Source organism: Mchenga conophoros, linkage group LG6 (assembly GCF_057382185.1).
Source record: "Mchenga conophoros isolate Kocher_MC1m ecotype Shallow Benthic linkage group LG6, M_conophoros_male_GT1.1, whole genome shotgun sequence".
In the NCBI taxonomy this organism is placed as follows: Eukaryota; Metazoa; Chordata; class Actinopteri; order Cichliformes; family Cichlidae; genus Mchenga; species Mchenga conophoros.
Window position 1 is genome coordinate 26,512,631 of NC_140531.1, and position 19,510 is coordinate 26,532,140.

Below are 19,510 nucleotides of genomic sequence, written 5' to 3' on the forward strand. Positions count from 1 at the left end.
AGTCTCGTACTCACCTTAATTATTTAATTTAATACAAGCTGTCTCTTTTCTTGCTGCGCGCTCTGGTTAAAACCAAACAGTTGTAGATGACGCCGTTTGCTTCTCATGAGTGTAACTCTAAATCTGTTGCTCTGTTGCTATGGTAACATTGTACATCCCCCCCCCCCCACCCCCACCCCCAGTTTCTCTTCGTCTTTCTTCTGTATGGAGAGAATTTTCTCTTGATTGGCCTAATCTGATCTGAAGTGGTTTGAATATTTTAAAAGGAAAGAGTCTTGTTTTTAGTGACGCTTCAGCCTCTTATGTTTAAAATTCATGCATCCATGAGACGGATGACTGAATGAGCCCAAATATCACCGTCAGCCTGAAAACAGAGAAGCTGGCAGATGATGTATTGCAGGACTGTTTGGCTGTAAACTGACAAACTGTAAACTGTTTGTATTTGACTACTAAACTAGAGGCAGATTTATGATCCAAAGACGGCAGTGTACAGCGTATTAACTGCGTCTACGTTTCTCCCACACATACACACAGAGACACACAAACACACACACATACTAACATCTTCTTAACCAGACTGAAAGAAGATGAGCTCAGGCTGCACGGCTATAACCGTGACGGAGTGACTTAAAGTCACATTACCACACACACCAGCTTTCCCAGTTCTCTTATCTCCTTTGCTTTCCCAGTGAAGTGTATCCACGGCGTGTTAGTCAGAAGCCCCAACAGCCGCCTATAGCGCCTATATTCCTCACTGACTGCTACTAATTATCAGGAAGGGATATAGGGTGAACATGATTGGATTTTACAGTTAATGAGCTTTCTTAAATGATCTTATTGGTACTCACTTAGAGAAGGGACAATGGTGTAAATACACAGTTTTTATAGAGTGTGCATACCCATAAAACAGAGCAACTATAGCTACATTAGTGAGCCTTTTTGTACCGATTCACTCCCCACGATGTCACACATAATAACTGGGGCTGCAGCTAATAGGAATTGATTGGTGAATTTATAATTTGACTTTAAAATATCAAGTGAACCACATGAAGTTTTATCAAAGTAACAGTCCAAGATACAAACATATTCATTCTAACACATATAGACAATAAGAGACAGAAATGTGCGCCAGATACAGCAATCAGCAAACTGTAATGTTTTTGGTTCATCGGCTAATTATCCACGAGGACTGATTTTTTTTCTGTGTTTTGACTGTTTCAGTTTTAATACTGTTTCATGTCTTACCTCATCACATTCCCATTTCCTCTTAAAATTGTAGTTTTAGTAAAAAAGGAACCACAGATATACCTGTTCAAACACACATTAGGGCAGATAAATAATCAGCCAATCACATGGCTTTGTTGATGCCAGAGGTTAAAGGAGAATTGCCGAAATGCTTTGAGCTGATAAAAAGACAGCTCTTACTCAAATAACCAGTTGTTACAGCTAAGGCATGCAGAAGTGCATCTCTGAACACAAAACATGCAGTAAAGTAAGTGGGCCGCAGCAGCAGAAGACCACACCCACCTCTAATAATGGGACTCTGAAACCGCTATTACACATGCGCAACAAAATTGGACAATAGAAGATTAGAAAAGTGTTGCTTGATCTGATGAGTTGCAATTTGTGCTGCAACATTTAGATGAAACGGTCAGAATCTGCGGTAAAACCATCCTAGCTGGAATCAACGGCTCAGGTTGCTCTGGTGGTATAATGAACAGTGTTTAAACAATACATCAAAAATTTAAGGCCAACACATCTGCAGCATCTGAGTAGTATCGTGTCACTATGGCCCGAAATGTCCGAGGAATGTTTCCAGCACTTTCTTGAGTCTGGATCACAACAAATTATCAGTAGGGGTGCAACGATACTCGTATCGATATTGAACTGTTCAATACGGTGCTTTCGGTTCGGTATGCATATGTATCGAACAATACAAATTTTTTTATTTATTTTATCAACTTTTCTTCTGACGATGCTGTCTGTGTTGAGAGCTCAGTGGATCTGCGTTCGACTACTCCGCCTAGGCTGCACTGTCGAGCGCAGATCCACTGAGCGCAGCGCAAGCTAGCAAGACAGAAGCTAAGCTCGTTGCAACATGGCAAATTTAACAAATTAAAAAAGCATGAACATTTTTTTGTATCGAAAAAATATCGAACCGTGAGACCAAAGTATCGAACCGAACCAAACCGTGAATTTTGTGTATCGTCGCACCCCTAATTATCAGAGTCGCTGCTAAAACTGATAAAGTGGCCAGAGAGACAATATAGTAGACATCCAACAAACAGAAACAGACGTTTTGTTAAGAGAACATAAACACGTAAGCTGAGGAAAAATTTACAAATGCTGCTATACAGCTGTTGATGATCAATATATGGTGACCTCTGTGACCTCGACCTCAGGGTCGAGGTTAGAGGTCAAGTTTTCTGAAAATCTTGTGAACAAAATAAATCAAAGATTTCCCCTTTCCAATTTTCACATTTATGCCATAGATTCATCTAGCAGGAGGCTGTGCGGCAGCGCTGGTGACTGCCAGTATTTTCATTCATATGTTGTTTAAACTTAAAATACAAGCACAGGAAAGCTGGACATCGTGTGTGCACACATAATTATACAAAACAAACAATATTTTTATGAACTGTAAACAAAAAAGGAAGATATATTATGCAATGTTATATATATATTAGAACAATGCAATGTAATATACAATATTGCAATGCTATTTAATTTGTGTTATTTCATTTTTTGTATAGTCTTTACTGTTATGTACTCAAATTCCTAATTATGCTGCATCAAGTTTGATGCTAGAATGCGGTTCTTTATGCCGAGGAGCACTAAAGCACTTTATGAGGCTTTCTTTTGATGTGTGACTGATTTGGCCTCTGTATGTAAGTCTGTCTAACAACAGTAACCCAAACAAACCAGGTTGCAGTAGGTTGCAAGGCACTGAGCTAGGTCGATGGTTTCAGTTTTGTAAAAGCTTTTGTAAATGTGTGTTCATGCTGGTTTTGTTAAAAACAGGACTTCTTGGTAAATGTTAGAAAGGTACACTGAAAGAGATCTCAAAAAAAACAAACAGTGGAATATACAACCACCACGGTAGGATGGTTTTACGACCCGCCCCCCCTTTCCCCCACTGTGTCTGTCATATGTGTTCCACTTAGTTTTAACAGAATTGAAGTAGCAGGGCTCTTACGGTGACCTTTACTGGTGTGACTGGCAGTTGGAGTATAGAATAAAGAGCAGAGCTCCTATTTAACCTTTGCTACAGTACAAATGCTTAGGGCAAGATACCCTTTTGAAGCATTTCATTTAAGATAATGTTGTAATGCAAAGAGGCTCTCAACTCCACAGGAAGATTAGATGGCTTTGCCTTTGTAGGGTTTTCATTCTGCTTTTAATAGTTTAGTCAACCTTGTATTGCCTTAAAGGGGAGTTAGGGGAGAGAATGACTTTTCCTGACGTCACACATTTCAATTATTCATCATTTAGAGAGTTAATTTGGGAGAAGGAGAAAGCAATATGGATCTGGGCATGAATGGAGATATCAGAATATGGTGACACCATTTGTTGTGACTGGGGATAATAGAGAATAGGAGGAAAGTCGCAAAAAGGAGGCAGGTAGAATTAATGCTCCTTCCCAGTATTATGTGGTTTGCAACATTAGGTACTAGACCTGAAAGTGAATCACTCCCATTTAACGAGTCACTGATAGAGTGTTTCTCCTGTAGATACGATGAATCATGAATCAAAAGCTGAGAACGTGTTCTGAAGTGAAGCTTGAGTGGTGTACGCTCCAGCGATTCAGCGTTTTGAGAAAGAGCAGCAGTGAGAATGTGGATTTTTCATGCCTCTAGGAAAAAAGAGGAAGGGAAATGAAAGTGAGTTTCAAACAGGTTCAAGGAAATGTGCACTCGAGTCTTCTGTGCCTTTTTTTTTTTATTCCTTCCTCTGCTACCCTTCCCCCTTCCTCTGTTCTCGTTTTAAGAGAGTTGAAGCAAAGTATGGTGTTAAGCCACTTCTAGCCCTCTGTCCAAAGCTAATGCATTCCCCTTAAATATTTCAATGTGCTTGTCTTCTGTTCTGCAACACTGAGTACAAGCTCTCCCTCAGCTGGCACCCACAGAGGCGCACTGCCACCAATGAAATCCTGCCAGTTAGACTTCTCAGACTGCTAGAAACAAGCGCTGAAGATTTGCATTTAAAAAGAGGATAGAGATGAGGGAGGTAGGGAGGAACTCTAAGACTGGGATGTAGATTATAGATTACAGGGTTTGTGTGTTGTGTGACCATGTTTGGGGTTTTTTTTCTTTACTCCTGGGTGTAAATGCTGTGATTGTTTTTTACTTTCTGCACAGATGTAGAGCAGCATGCTAGCTGATGCAATAAGAAGCAAACTTGTGTTGATTGTCAGATTCGGTGCTGCTTTCTAAAATCTGCTCTGACGGGCACTAATGTGACTCACACACAGAGACATTAAAGCCCTGCGAGCAATCCTTACAGGAAAAGAGCACCTGAAAATTCCTCTTCCCTCTTTATGAGCTGTTACATAAAACAATGACCCTTGTGCACTCTCCATCAAACTGCACAGCGGCACCTCTAGTGGCGGCAGCATGTGTAGTCTTTATGGTTCAATAACTTCGTTCCTTCATTATGGTCTATACCTGCCCTCCCTGTTCCTTCTTTTCCTCCCTGTCTTCGTTCCTGCCCTCCATCAATCTAGCCTTTATATTTCACAGCGGCAGCCATCATGCAGCTGGACCTTGAGGAAATTAAAATCTGTCTTGCTTTGTCGCACTCCCCTGTGGACCTGCAGATGTCAATAAAATCCTCTATTATGTTCTGGCACATGCACACACAGAATGACATAGTGTACTCAAGATAAACAGCATGCACACTTGTGCACACAAATATTTAACTGCAGGCTATAGAGTTATTTGGGCTGTCATGTAAGCGCACGGCCAAGCTCGGCGAGTGTATTCATTAACCTGGGGCTCCCTGAGTCGTTTGGGCTGTCAGCTGTTAATTGATCTAATGAAGACAAATACTGAGGTGTTCTTTGTTCTTGTTTACGTTTGTAGTTGCAGAACCAGTAACCGGAAAAGCCTCATCCTGACCAGTACCTCCCCCACCCTGCCACGACCGCACTCACCACTGCCCGGACACATAGGTCAGTATGCCCGATGTATATGTTTTACCACATTCCCAGTTTGATTCCAGCTGCCTTTCCTGAACATCATATCAGTCTGTCCCACCGCTTGTTTCTTAGCATCTCAATTATCTGCTATGAAAGCCAAAATAAATTGTTGAAAATTTGAAATAAAAAGAAAAAAAGAAAAATTATATGAGGTGCAAAGTTTGAAAATAAAACAAAATTTACATTCACTGTTTTTACACCAGCCAAAGGATTGTCATTATATTTTTTCTGTTGACTCTTTCTGCATTTGCATGCAGTCTGCAGCTTGCTTGCATTGGCTGTGTATCCTGTCAGGTTGATCAGTAGAAAGCTGTAAAATATCCCCATGGCTGTCTCATTGCATCTGCATGCAGGAGCAGAAAAACATCCAAGAACCCGCTCATGCAAACATGGACCCATATGTTTATAAGCAGAGGGATTAGAAATGAGATGCACATTTCCTAAAGCTTTTGACACAGTTATTCTGAATATTCTAGGAAGTGAACAAAACCAACTGACTTTTAATGTAAAACAGCCACAAACAGAATGTATTTTAGTTTATTACCCTGCCCAGTAACCCAGAGCGTCTGTTTTTCTTTTTAACTGTTTTTTCTCCATATGTATCTTATTAGGAAGCAGTCCGTTGGACAGCCCGCGCAACTTCTCACCAAGCGGACCTGCCCACTTCTCCTTTGCCTCTTCTCGAAGGTTGGCATCACTTCTTTTGTGCAAAATATTGGAGCTTGACTGCTGTTAGGATTATTCTGAGACACACGCACACAAACACACAGTGAAATCCTTCAGGGAACACACCCACTCAGTCGCACACACACGTGTAAAATGGAGCTGCAGCTTTGTCCTGGGTCTGTGTGACTGAGGCGTGACAACAGGCCGACATGAATCAGGCAAAGTGCCTGGACTTTGCCCAAACGAGTCCCCCCTCATCACTCACTCAGGGGAAGTGTCAGACTCCGGGACAGCCGGAGGAGGCCTCAGGGAAGAGAGGGATGAAAGGAGTGAAAGTGTAATTGGATAGATTGAAAGGCAGTGAAGGTGGCAGAATTGCTCCGGTATAACAGCCAATTGTCCTGTTTGGAGGAACAAAAATAGAAACTGACATTTTGAATTTTGGCTGTTAAAAGTTGTAGAGAAAAACAGTTTTTGGTTCCCTTTGTGTCTAACATATGCTTTCCTGTTTTTCACTTTTGTTTTTCATTTCTTTTCTCAGGGCCGATGGTCGCAGATGGTCTTTGGCTTCTTTGCCTTCCTCAGGATATGGCACCAACACACCCAGCTCAACGGTAGGTTTCAGCAGAAGATCGAACTCTTTGATTATCATTCCTGCAGTTTAATGTGATCATTGCTGGAATTTTTTTGTCTGGTTAATGTATTTAATGCATTTCCTTTGCCGTAAAACATATGCAAGGCTGATTTCATCATATTTTCATTGTTTATTCTTTACATCCCGTCTGTTTTTCCTGACCTTGTTGGTGCGTTGCTACATTCCTTGCTACCTGAAAGGCAAATACAGATTAATGGAACAAAAAAAGGATATAGCATTTGTCCCATTTCATTTATGCTTAATCCGATTTGTCAGATTTGATCTTCAAAAACATCAGTGTTACTGACTCATTGTTGTAAAGCTTTTGTTGCTAGAAGGCTGACTCGCTAATTTACACTTTCCGTAAGGTGGAAATGAAATTGTTCCTACTTGCCGCAGCTTTTCATATCTTACTCTGGCTGTGGGTAAAGATAAGGAGACTTATCGCATTTCAAAAATCTTCCATGCGTCTCATCCGTCGAGCCCAAGGTTGTTCATTCCGGCACCACTAAATCAGAGGGTGTTTTCTTTGGTGGAAAATAACCTACAGGCCTTGAGGGCTCAAGTCAGAATCACCACTATTAGCTATCAGAGGGCGATAAATGTCTAGTCATCATTTGATTTACATATTTCTACTTGATTATTGCCTGCATGAAGATATTTACAATCACTGAGCACATGGGCATTCAGCCTGGACAGATGATCCATACTATATATAGACAAATCGATCGAGAGGTCGCTCCTGTTAATGATGCTGGGCAGGTGTCTTGCATTGCCATCTCAGCCACCATTTCTGTAATTGTGTGTCTAAATGAGTGAATGAGAGGCAAATTGTAAAGAAATGTGCTGTGCAAAGGTTGAAAATCACTATGTAAGAGCAGTTTATTTGTCCTTCATTATCAACAAAGGCTTCCACCACCATATGTGGCAGCTGGAGCTCAGATGATACAGCGAGTGGACCATTAGTTGCTGAGTAGTTGGTTAGTCCTTGAGTATTTAAGTACTTGAATGCTTAAGGACACTTATTCCTATACAAATATTAAAGAAGGAGAATAAATGAAAGCAGGTGTATGAGAGGTTACTAGCATAATTGACCATACAACAGATGTGGCTTCCTTGGCGACAACTTTCCTCCATCTGTTGTGTATCATTAACTGCACAGCCACTGCTGCTGACTAAATGTGTCCTTGTCAGACAAAACATGTCTATCAAACTATGCTGCACAGTGTAGGTGCAATGAGCTTCATATAAACCTTCTGAAGTAAATTGTTGAGCCTCTGTGATCATCGTATTTTTTAGTAGACATTCCCCCCGCGCTCCCTTTCGAAAGTGCAAAACAGAGAAGTATGACCAGATACTACGTACGTTCATTTATAGTTTTAGCAGAGAATCATGAAAAATGACAACAAGAAAATGTGAAATGTGTATTTTGTTTTGTTTTTTTTCCTTTGGCTAATTTGCTGCCTAAGTCATGAAACTGCAAAAGAACTTTACTTTCGATTTTTCTTCCATTGCTAAATAGATGAGGTGCATTTTATAGCCTGTGCATGAATATGGATTTCACTCAAAGAATTCATTTGCATATATTTACATGCACAAAATCAGCTCTGGCGCTGCTGAATTCATATTCTAAAGTTGCATGTGCTACGTTTGTTCCGTTTGAAACAATTACAGGCCACAGTCGCGGCTAAATGCCATGCATACACAAACAAGCACAACTCCGCCGTCTTTGACTTTGTAATTCCTCTTGTCAGTCCCAGATGACTGTTAAGAAGCTTTTCAGTGGCAAGAACATGCATCATGTGTAAATCAGAACTAAAAATAAGTAATCAGTTGCTAAGATATGTTCAACCTGATTTATCTGAAACTGATGACTTGGCCTCTCTGGAAAAAGTGGAGCAGAGATAATTGAAATGTAACCAGTCTGTATTCATGCCTGTTCCAGTATGTATTTCTTCATCCATCATTTCTTCACAGAGACAGAGAGAGATGATAAAGAGGGACAACAGAGACAAATAAAAGAGAGTGTAGGTGGAAATGAAACTCGATTTGAAGCAAACAGAGAGCCAAAAACAATGTTCGCTTTCTTCTTGAGTGCAAGATGTTTGCGGCATAAGAGACTACCCGGAGAATTGAACACTGCCAAGGCCCATTTGGTAAAGACTCCATTTGAGAAATGGACTTTAATGTGTTTGATGCTCAGGTGGATGCGTTGACTCATAATCCACTCCCTGTACATTTCTGTGCCGCCCTGAACGCGATCGTTCCCTCAGCCTCTCTTCTGTCTTTCGCACATCATTTCTTTCATTGACTGCCTCCCGGCTTCTCCTCACAGCTGCACGTGCAGAGACACGCACACACTGTAGATAACCCATTGATCTGTTTTTACTGAGATTGAAGGTGGTTGCTCTGTGTCTCCATAATCTTCTCCACCTCCATCACTCCTCCTACCCTGCCTTCCGTCCCATCAATCAGTTTTCAGTGCTCTCCTTGTTCTCCATTACTTGCTTGATTAGATACAGCAGGGCCGCTGTATACTGAACAGAGCAGATCAGAGTACAAGGTGTATGTGTGTGTATACCTATAGGTAGAAATGACATAATATTTTAGAGAAAAGCTACAGAAACAGTTGGAAGTGTATACAGACAGTGGATATGTAACGGTTTAAGCCTTACAGATGACACAAACAATAGATTCCTCATTTCTGCTTAGATCCTGCCTCACACAGCAAAACAGCAATTTTACACCAGGGCAGGTACAGGCTTGTCATATTACTCCCAATGCTCAGATTTATTATTATTTTTTTATATTTTTATTTCTACCTTTAACTTGTTTATAGTTGATAGTGCAGTCATGAGCTGAAAAAGCACTTTGGTCTTTTAAAAATAACATGTTGAATATTTCCCTGAAAACCTTTGTAGTGGGAAGAAACTATGTTTTGCCATATGTCGGATTATACTTTACATTTCTGTCTTGGTTCTTTGTTAGAGATAGGAGTACATTGAAAGGAGTCAGTTGAATTTGTTTGGACATCTAGCTCTTAATCACCTCCGAGGTGAGGTGTTTCGGGCAGGTCCTCCAGGGAGGAAGACCCTGATGCACATGCGGGACAAACTAAAGAGTTTACATCTCTCCAGCTGGAGTTCTGGAGAAAACCACCCTTGTTTTTCTCCAGAAGAGCTGACGGAGGTGATCATTAAGAGGGGGCTTGGGCATCTTTGCTTAGACTGCTGCCCCCGCAACCCAGATGAGCTTTAGAAGATGGATGGATGGATGGATGGATGGATGGATGGATGGATGGATTAAAGAAAATAATTCCAATTTTTTTGTTCAAATGGTGAGACATTCTCATTTATAATTAAAAGTTTCATAGCTTATAAGTGCAGCAGTGTCAATACACAATCCAATGGTAAATGCATTCCGCTCATACAACCTGGTATTTTTGTACCATTATAAGTGCTGTGTGCATTTGGTTCTAAGCATACAACCTATATGTTGCTGAGACTATTTTGTAATTTATTATGTTCGTGCCCTAAACCAGTAGTGACTTTATAACACATTTTATCATGAATCTGAATCTTTAAGCCACACTTTTCAACTCTTTGGAAGGATCTGCTGCTATTCACTTTTTTGAGATTTTTAGTAAATGCAGTGAAAAAGAATCATTTTATATAGAGGCAATGCTTCCAGTAAATATTCCATTCTGGGACTGACTTTATATTCTCCTATAAAGCTGTTAAAGCCAAGCATTTTTTATGATCTTCAAAAATTTCCTCCTCAGGCTATTCTCAGCGGCAAATCTTTCTCACTCCATTTATAAGCCCGATGCACCTGAAATGAATCTGCATATTCTTCAAAATATATTTCAGGAAAAACATGCAGAGACTAATTTCGCTTTCTGTTTAGCCTCAAAGCCATTAAAGGTCAGAAGCATTAAGGTTGAATGACCAGTGGTTCAGCTGTGCCACCATAATAACAAAACTAAATGTTGGAGATATTTATCATATTTGTTTTTCTTTAGTAGTAAGTAAGCAGAAGTGAAGAAAGACTGACAAGTTGGAGAAATGCTCCAAATGAAGTAGCAAAACCAAATCATATAAACTTTTATTTATTCATGACATCCATCATGTTCAGTGGCATTTCCCCTCATTCTTCAATCTTGCTCTGTCTTTGGGGAACTTCTTAATTGATCATGTTGCACTCTAAGCATTGCAATTTCTATACTTTTCTTCAGCCTGCGCGAGAGTAAGACCTGAAAAGAGTTTCTAATGGATTTTTATAGCAGAAATCATTGTGTGGCCAAAGCCAACCATTATGTCCCATTGGGAGATGTGTTCATTAAGGCTCCCATTGATCCAGGCTGTTTTTTTCCTTCGGTGCTGTAGAAAAGTCTTTTGTTTAAAACCAGGCAGCGCTGCCATTAATCGCCCAGAGGCATGAGATGCTTAACCAGCAGTCAACTTTTACTCGGGGTGATTTTTTGATTCCCTGCAGTCTTTTTGCTCTGTTTTTCAGTCTGCGTTACTCTGTTTTGCACTCCTACACCAACTCCTTCTGGATATTTTTCTTGTTTCGCCACCTCTCTCCTTGTTCTTTTAACTTGGTTTCTTCTTCATTTCAGTTCTTTGTTACACCCACTCACATTATAGTACACCTTGTTCTTCTCTTCTCCTCTCTTCTCTTCTCTTGTCTTCTCTTCTCTTTGTTTTTGATGTTCTTTTTCATCACTGGATGTCTATTTTTAAACTATTGATCTTGTAGCTCTTACAGAGGCTTAAAAAAAATCAAACGACGGCCAGTTCACTTTTTAACCTTGCCTCCTTTTCATGTCTCTCCAGTCATCCAGCTCATCCCAGGAACGTCTGCACCAGCTGCCCTTCCAGCCAACCATGGATGAGCTGCACTTCCTGTCCAAGCATTTTGGCAGCACAGAGAGCATCACAGACGACGACGGCGGGCGCCGCTCGCCGCACGTCCGTCCTCGCTCCCGAAGCCTCAGGTGAGAGCGTGACAGGTAATGGGCAAAAGACTGTTTAAGTAAAGGATCCCATCCCTCCTGTGTGACACTGGAGAATAAAGATGTCAACATCAAAGCTTTATTTGTAAATGTTTGAGTATTCTGTGTAAGACATAACAAAACTAGCCAAAATTCAACATGGCAAGCTGTTATCAAAGGACATTTAGCAGCCATTAAAGATGATAAAAGCGATTTTTATTCAGTTACTGTGCAGGACCAACTTCTTTCTGTTATTAAGAGGTGTGGAGTGCTCTCAGTCATTAATTCAGATGAGTCGCCTTTTGTGAATGTGCCAGTGCTTTATTTGGTGCAGCTCGCATTTACAAAGAGGGGACATTAGGTTTGTTAGGCCTTTTCATCAAACACAGCATGCTCTGTTTTGAAGATGTGTCTACCTTGATAAACAGTACTTAAGTCCTTGCTGTACCGGCACCAATGCAACACTGTAAAATGTCCCTTTATCATGGTATAGCGATAGGTTTGCAGTAGTACGCAGGACACAGTCGACAGAGGTGGAAAGTAACAAAGTACAAATATGTTACTTGAGTACCTGCACTTTACATGACTAGTTATTCTTCTGACATGTTTCTTTACTTTTCGTAACAGTATCTACTTTACTGTTACCACTCTAGGCTCTAGTTTTAACACATTTTAGGAGAATATTTTGCCTTTCACACATTAAACCCATTTGAACCTAAATAGAGGGAACATGAAAGACAATCCTGTTGGTGGATCCAGCATCAGTGCTTATTGCTTCTGACTGGCGTAAAAGACGCAGAGATGAGATGCAGGGAAGAGAGCAAAGACGGACCTGTGACAGAAAAAAGTACCATTAGCAGCTTCATGACACACAACAAACAAAAACAAAGATATTGATCAGTTAGCTTTTCACAAAACTAGCGGATAGGAATACCCCTCGAAGAGTTACTTTGTACTTTTTTTGTCGTTAAGCTGCCGGGGCGGCGAGCCACGTGGACACCTACGTTTGTGAATGCGATAACTCAACAAAGAGGCAACGTAGGAGCTTCAAACTGATACCATAGGTGTGTCTAATAGGAGGCTGAGGGGTAGCACTAGTTTTCACTTTGACCTAAAAGAAATTAAATTAATATTTCTACCTAAATCTTTCAGAATGCAAGTACTAGCTGTACTTCTACTTAAGTGAATAATCTGTCTACTGTTTCCACCAGTGCAACAAAAAATAACCAGTAATTATCTCTAAGATGTCAGCTGTCATGTACATAAACAGTTTAAACTGGTCCCTATTTATAATAAACAGTTTAGAATAATAAACTAACAGTTAAGGATAAATGGTTGAGGACGTTTTTATATTTTCCTCTGAAAAGCAGTGAAGTAGAAGTACAAGTGCCTCAAACTGTAGCACACCACTGATGTCTCTGTACTTAGGGTTAGGGTATTTTCCACCACTGTTATTATATCAGTAGCGAGTCCAGCCTCCAGTGTGTTGAGCATCTCCAGGGTGCAGCAGCTTCTTTAATAGCTGAAGCCTCTGGTGTACACTCCCTGCAACCACACCTATTATAGCCTCCCCTCTGGATGCAACATGTCCTAACTACATCCGACACATCACTACTCATCAGTATTCAGAAATCAGAAATCAGTTTTCATATTAAGCTCCTCAGCAGTTCCTGGCCTAGATAAAATCAGCTCGCAGACTTTCCTTATTGTGTATATGTTAAATTATAATGTGTTTTCCCATAAAGGACTTTTTATCAGTTCCTTTTTCTTTACAGATGTGTAGATCAGCTCAGTTCCTGAGAAATAAAATCAACAAAGTAGACTTTTGCTGCCATATGTTGGTTTAGCTTACATCTTGTGAAAGGATATGCTGAACTTTCATGTTTACATGCTTGTGACATCTTTGCCACGGTCAGGATGGAGGAGATGTAGGAAGGGACTGCGTCCATAATAGAAACGTGGCGTACTGAATTTCTGATCGGTTTATTAGCGTTATATACCAACAGGACAGACATGAGGGAGTGCGGTGAATATTTTCTCCGTTCAGGTGAAAAATACAGAATTGCTTCTCTTTGGGCTGCCTCCTCTCACTCTGTTCTGCTCAGTCGGTGCTGTATATTACACTCCTGCTCTCTGTTTGTCTGTTTTCAGCCCGGGGCGCTCACCATCCTGCTATGACAATGAAATAGTGATGATGAACCATGTCTACAAGGAGCGCTTCCCCAAGGTCAGGCTCGCACAACAAATACGCAAGTGTAAACTGTACCTCCACGCACACCTCAAAATACACACACACACGCGAGCGCACACATACACAATATGCATACTGGCAACAGACATCTCTCAGCTACATTTAAAATATTTGTTATATTTCTTTTATCCAAAGTGAGTCACTATTTGCAAGAATCTGTTGTTTTAAGTAAGCAGCCGATGATCTAAAAGTGCTGGAGGGGCTGAACATGTAAACAAAACAAGAAGTAAAACAAAAAAAGCAGCAAAGCAGCTCCCTGGAATTTCAGACAGTGATAAAAGCTGCGCTTATTTACTGTGATGATGTTAAAATAATTCAAAGGTAAAATGTTAAGTTCTATTTCCAGAGGGAACAAATAACTGAGTTAAGGTCTTGTTGACCTGATGTTGCTTTAAACAGATTTTGAGTATGAATATATAGAAATTATAGGCAGGGAGACGAATGGACACTGCAAGCTTTCTCCCTGAGCACACTTTGGTGACATGATGAAGCTTGCCATCCCTCTTTTGCACTCCTGATGGACTGCAGAGACCAAAACATTGATGGCATATACACCAATTAAACTACTTGCTGCTACACCAACCAGCAGACCAGTGACTACTGACCAGGACCAGTTTGAGGTTCATGGCTGTGTTTAAAAATGCTTCAAAATGAATGACACACACCCTATTTTAAACCATTTCAAAACTAGAATTTAACATGTAATTATTTCAAAGTGTAGTGCACACTCTGTGTCCATTTCTACTCATTTTCAGTTAGTACTGGATTCCACTTTCAGGGTTTTCTGCTGCCACAGATTTCCTAATGCACACTTCTCTTACAACAAGCAGGTATCTGTGTGCTTGGTACTTTAAACAATGCTCACCACTCTTAATTTATTACATGGTTCATGGTAAGCTGTTAAAAGGTCATCCATGTCTAAAGTCCTTTAGCAGATCATAATTAAAAAGTCAATTAGATGTGTTTTAATGACTCTGAGACGTGTAAACATGACTCGGTGTCTCAGGGAGCCAACCATTTTGATGAACAGTGAAGTGTGTGCAAGGAAATCTTTCTCATTGCAGGTGTCCTCAAACACCTGCCTACACACACACACACACACACACACACACACACACAAATTATAATCCTGCTCATTCACAGTGATGCATTGTGAAGCAGCACGAGTCGTCCCACTCACAAATCCCAAGTTGGTGAATGCAGGTTTAATATTGCTGTATTTTTTTTAATGTTACTGTAGGAGTAGTTATCATTTGCATACTTGAAAAAGACTTGCAACAACTGTATAAAACTCAAGCACTGAGGAGAGGTTCCAGTTAATGAAACCTCTAGATCTCTCCCTGCTCTTTCCCAAGAAATCTGTTTATATTTGGGCGAGTTAACCTGTCAGCTGAATAGAGCAGGGCGATATGACCAAAAATATTTATCACGATATACATTTGAAAATTTGCGATAATGATATAACTCACGATATAATTGACACTAGACAAAATACTTTACAACTCACAACTTGCAAAAAAACCCCAAAAACATCAATGTATTTTCACTTAAACAAGCAGCTGTTTTTTATGTGCATTAAAGTTATCTAAAAATTTAGCAAAGTCGTACTAGAACATTTGACAGATTTTCGAGCGCCGTGTGCCACATAAAATCGTTTCGAGGTCAGTAAACACAACCAGAATTCATACATAAGGCACACGGGATTATAAGGGGCGCTGTCGATTTTCAGAAAAATGCCGTATTTTCCAAAAAACACGGTAATAACGACAGCCCGCTAGCATGCTCTACCAAAAATAGTGCTTTGTTGTGTGTCTGAGGGACGAAAGCTAAACCAGTTCCACACCACTGAAGTTGCAGCATTTTTACAAACCAATTCTGGTTCATCCGTTTCATTCAACGATCCGCTTTTGCCCTTCTCATTCTCCGTCGCCGCCATGATTTTTCCGCCATCTGCGTATGAAAACAAAGGCACTGCGCATGCGCGTTTTACTCATATTCTATCGCGATATTTCATTTTCTTATCGTTGCCCAACATTATACCGGTATTACTGTGAACGGTATGATATGGCCCAGCCCTACAGCTGAATTAATTATAATGACCATTAAATGAGCTTAAGTGTCTTTACTTATTAGAAAATAATAGTAGCATCCTTCCAGATAATTGTTTGCTTCACCATACATGAGTACTGGTAATTTCTGAAAATAAAATAGGCAGAAAAGGCACATTAATTCTCTAAAGCAGCACTTAATGAACAAGGACCGAACACAGGGCGCGTCACGTTGTGTTACATCACTTCACACATCACTTTCGTTGAGGTGCCTTAGCTGAGCTGAGTTTCTGCAGCCTGAGAAAGAAACATCCTAAAAAATCTTTTTTTTTTCTGCAGGGAATGAACAGTGAAGTGCAAAAAAACATCAAGGCCCTTCCACAAAGGCTTGTTCAGAAAACAATGAGTGTCGTGTCTAAAGTCATATATAGAATGTGTGGAGCTGGCTGAGCACCGTATATTGAGATAAAGACAGGTGATCGTATTATCTTACACTCACTGACTATTAACCACTGTTGTGTCTCTAATCAGGCCACAGCTCAGATGGAAGAGAGGTTGGCAGACTTCATCCAGAACTACTCCCCAGAAAGTGTTCTGCCACTGGCTGACGGGGTTCTCAGCTTCATCCACCACCAGATAACCGAGCTAGCCAGAGACTGCCTGACCAAATCACGCGAGGGCGTCATTACCAGCGTTTACTTCTGTGAACTGCAGGAGAATCTGGAGAAGATGCTGCACGACGTGAGTTGTGTAGCAGGAATCTGATGTGATGTGCTTCCAAACCTCGCTAACTGACCCTGTCTCTCCAAATTTCTGTCTTTCTTCATCAGGTCTACAAGCGCTCTGAGAGCTCGGAGCTCACCTTCGTCATCGAGCTTGTCAAAAAGCTCTTCATCATCATATCTCGTCCTGCCAGGCTGCTGGAGTGCTTGGTGAGTTCCGCCCTGCTTATCTGATTGTGGCTAAACTTTCAAACACATTGAGAATCCAGACTTTCTTTGTTTCTGGAGGCATTTTCTACCCCCCATTGAGCTGCTCGAAGACACTCCCGTCCTCCCACATGGAAACGGAGGGTCGAATATGCTGAACTGGTACTACAGAATCTAAAAGTAGGGCAGAGTGTCGACTGTTCGTTCATTCTGAACAGATGAAACATAAGTGTGTCACTTCAGGAAGCTATGCTGCCACTCCAGTCAGGAAAGGTTCAAGTTTTGTTTAATCTTTTATGTTGCATCTGTTTTACCAGTATGTTATTAACAGAGAAAGACAAGACAGGATGTCTTCTTTATGTGTTTCACTTTTGCAACTTACAAGTATAAACAAGTAGTGTTTGCAGCAATAAAACTGTGGTGGAATAAAACTGTGAAAAAAGAACAGGATAAAGGTCCAAATTTACAGATAAAACTACAGCAACACTGGTGTCTCTACACAGCATTAGGAGGCCAACATTTTGGCTACTAAGCCAGAGAAGATGTCTGTGGTAAGTTATTGCCAAATAGCAACAGACCTCAAACCAACTGACCTCAGACCATCCCCTGGGGTATCCCATTGCTACTGCTTTTTTTCCCCGTTAACCCTGACATTTTTACAGAAGTAAGATTTTTTTTTTACACCTAAAAAAGAAAATCTGCATACAATTTCATCAAACATGGCAAACACCTCTGTCTCAGATTTTAGAGAATTCAGAAGCAATTTGGGCCTTTAAATTCCCTGCATTTCCTGTGTTGAATCTTGCATATTTGAAGCTCTAACCAACTCTGCTTGATTTGTTTTTATTCTGTCATAACTTCAGCGCACACATAACACATTTATCACCAGTTGGTAATGAGATACAGGCCCAATCCAGTGGAACATGGAGATGAAATAAGCAAGATTATAAAAGACAAGAAAGGCAATGCACAACACCTCTTAATCTTTGAATTCAGGTAGTTCAACCCCTATTGCCACAGGTGTATAAAATCAAGCCTTCAGGAACAACAGCCACTCTGCCATGAAATGTCTGACTACATAAAGTTAAAGTGCTGAGGTCCATAGTGTGAAAAGTCACAAATGCTCTGCTGCTTAAATAACTGCAGAGGTCCAAACCTCGTCTATCATTAACATCAGCATAAAATACTGTGTATCAGGAGCTTCATTTGCCATAAAACTGCCAAATCAAACATACGCAGCTACAAGCTGTGGTGACCCTTGTGATAAGGGAGCAGTCAAAGGTAGCTAGCTAACACGTTTTTAAAAGAAATACTGACATTGACCATCAGAGTACAAATAACTTCATCACGATGTGATTTAGTAGCATGTCATATTTTTCCCCTGTTAATTATATGTAAAAATTTGAAATTTTAGACATACCAGTTGCCAGATTGCCATGAATTTGTGATATTTTTTAAACCAAGCCAGAAGATGTACCATTATTTGTTTCACACCTGTCTTCTCTTGACATGCCTTTGCTTGCATTTGGAAGTAGCTGCTACAATCCATTCTCTTGCTTCCCGTAAACGTTGCTTTACCTACAGCATTCTTAACACATGGGAGTGTATGAATGTTGAAACACACTGTATTATACATGGAGGTCATGGTTTTGTTCAAGCTGTGTCATTCAGCACATCAGTCATCCTGTGTTGCTGCAAATTGCATGATTATTGCTTTAGGATATTTTTCACTCTCGTTCTTCCCACCTCCTCAACTTGTTCGTTTTCACAACAGAACATCAAATCCAGTCCAAGACGGAGCTGTGTCCTTGACATGCTGATTCATTAATTCAACAAAACTTATTTAGTAATAACAAGCCTCTCTGCATCCACAGGACACACCTGAATATCAGCTCCCTGATTGATGGTGCGGTCCCTCCTCCCAAACCCTCCCGGCTCATCTTTCTGTTACCAAGGCGACCGTCAGAAAAGGTCGATAGGGTCAGGCAGGATGTGGAGGGGACTTTAGATCTTCACGGCCCGTGGGTTAGAGAGGAGAAGGCACACACAGATGAAATTTTGTCCATGTCCGTAGAGTTCATTTAGCATTCAAGTCAGTCACAAGGTCTGATTTGGTGAAAATGTCACACAGTCAGAAGGCTGTTAGCTGCAAGAATATTATCCTCCAGCAGCGCAAACTATCAGAGAGCCAGGTTAATTCCCCATCTCCATACTCCTTTTTTTTCCCTCTAGTCGAAGGGAGCAGATATGAGAGAGAGCATGGAAAGAAATGATCCTGGCTGCCCCAGGCTTTCTAATCAAAACGTTACTCCACCAACAGCAATGAGACCGAATCCCATAAGACACCACAAAAGGCTGTATCATAGGAAAAAATGAACATTTTCAGAGAAAGCAATTTAAAGTTTGGAAGTGTATTAACACTGATTGTGTTTGTTTGACAGCCCTGTAACAGGTTTCGGTCATGAAATTGCTGCAGGTTGAACTAAAATCTAGTTTTATGATTATAAGTTGGATGTACTCTTAGAATTACTTACTGTTTATGTCACATGGCACAACATAACATCGTTTTCTTTATGCTCGACTAGTGTTAGCTGTTATCACATCCTTTTGTGACTCCACACTAGAGCGTTGTGGTTCAGTAGCCGGCTGTTGAACTGGAAAAACGTAATCTGACACTCACTTTGTTATTGTGTTTTATCAACACACTACAGTTTGGATATTTTAAAGTATATAAAGAAGGATATTGGTTCGTGATTTTAATTAAAATAGAAACTATAGAAGTAGAAATA

At 40.5% G+C, this 19,510-nt stretch overlaps 1 protein-coding gene across 3 annotated transcripts in view; it reads left to right on the forward strand.

Annotated features, from left to right (window-relative positions):
• The window catches only part of mast1a (microtubule associated serine/threonine kinase 1a), an 80,843-nt gene that overhangs the window by 37,281 nt on the left and 24,052 nt on the right, over nt 1-19,510 (forward strand). For all 3 annotated transcript variants that reach the window (XM_085277111.1, XM_085277112.1, XM_085277113.1), the window contains 7 exons: nt 5,082-5,170; nt 5,809-5,884; nt 6,405-6,477; nt 11,336-11,496; nt 13,645-13,720; nt 16,324-16,533; nt 16,623-16,724. In XM_085277111.1, coding sequence (XP_085133237.1) covers nt 5,082-5,170; nt 5,809-5,884; nt 6,405-6,477; nt 11,336-11,496; nt 13,645-13,720; nt 16,324-16,533; nt 16,623-16,724 — 787 coding nt within the window. The remainder of the gene's footprint in view (nt 1-5,081; nt 5,171-5,808; nt 5,885-6,404; nt 6,478-11,335; nt 11,497-13,644; nt 13,721-16,323; nt 16,534-16,622; nt 16,725-19,510) is intronic.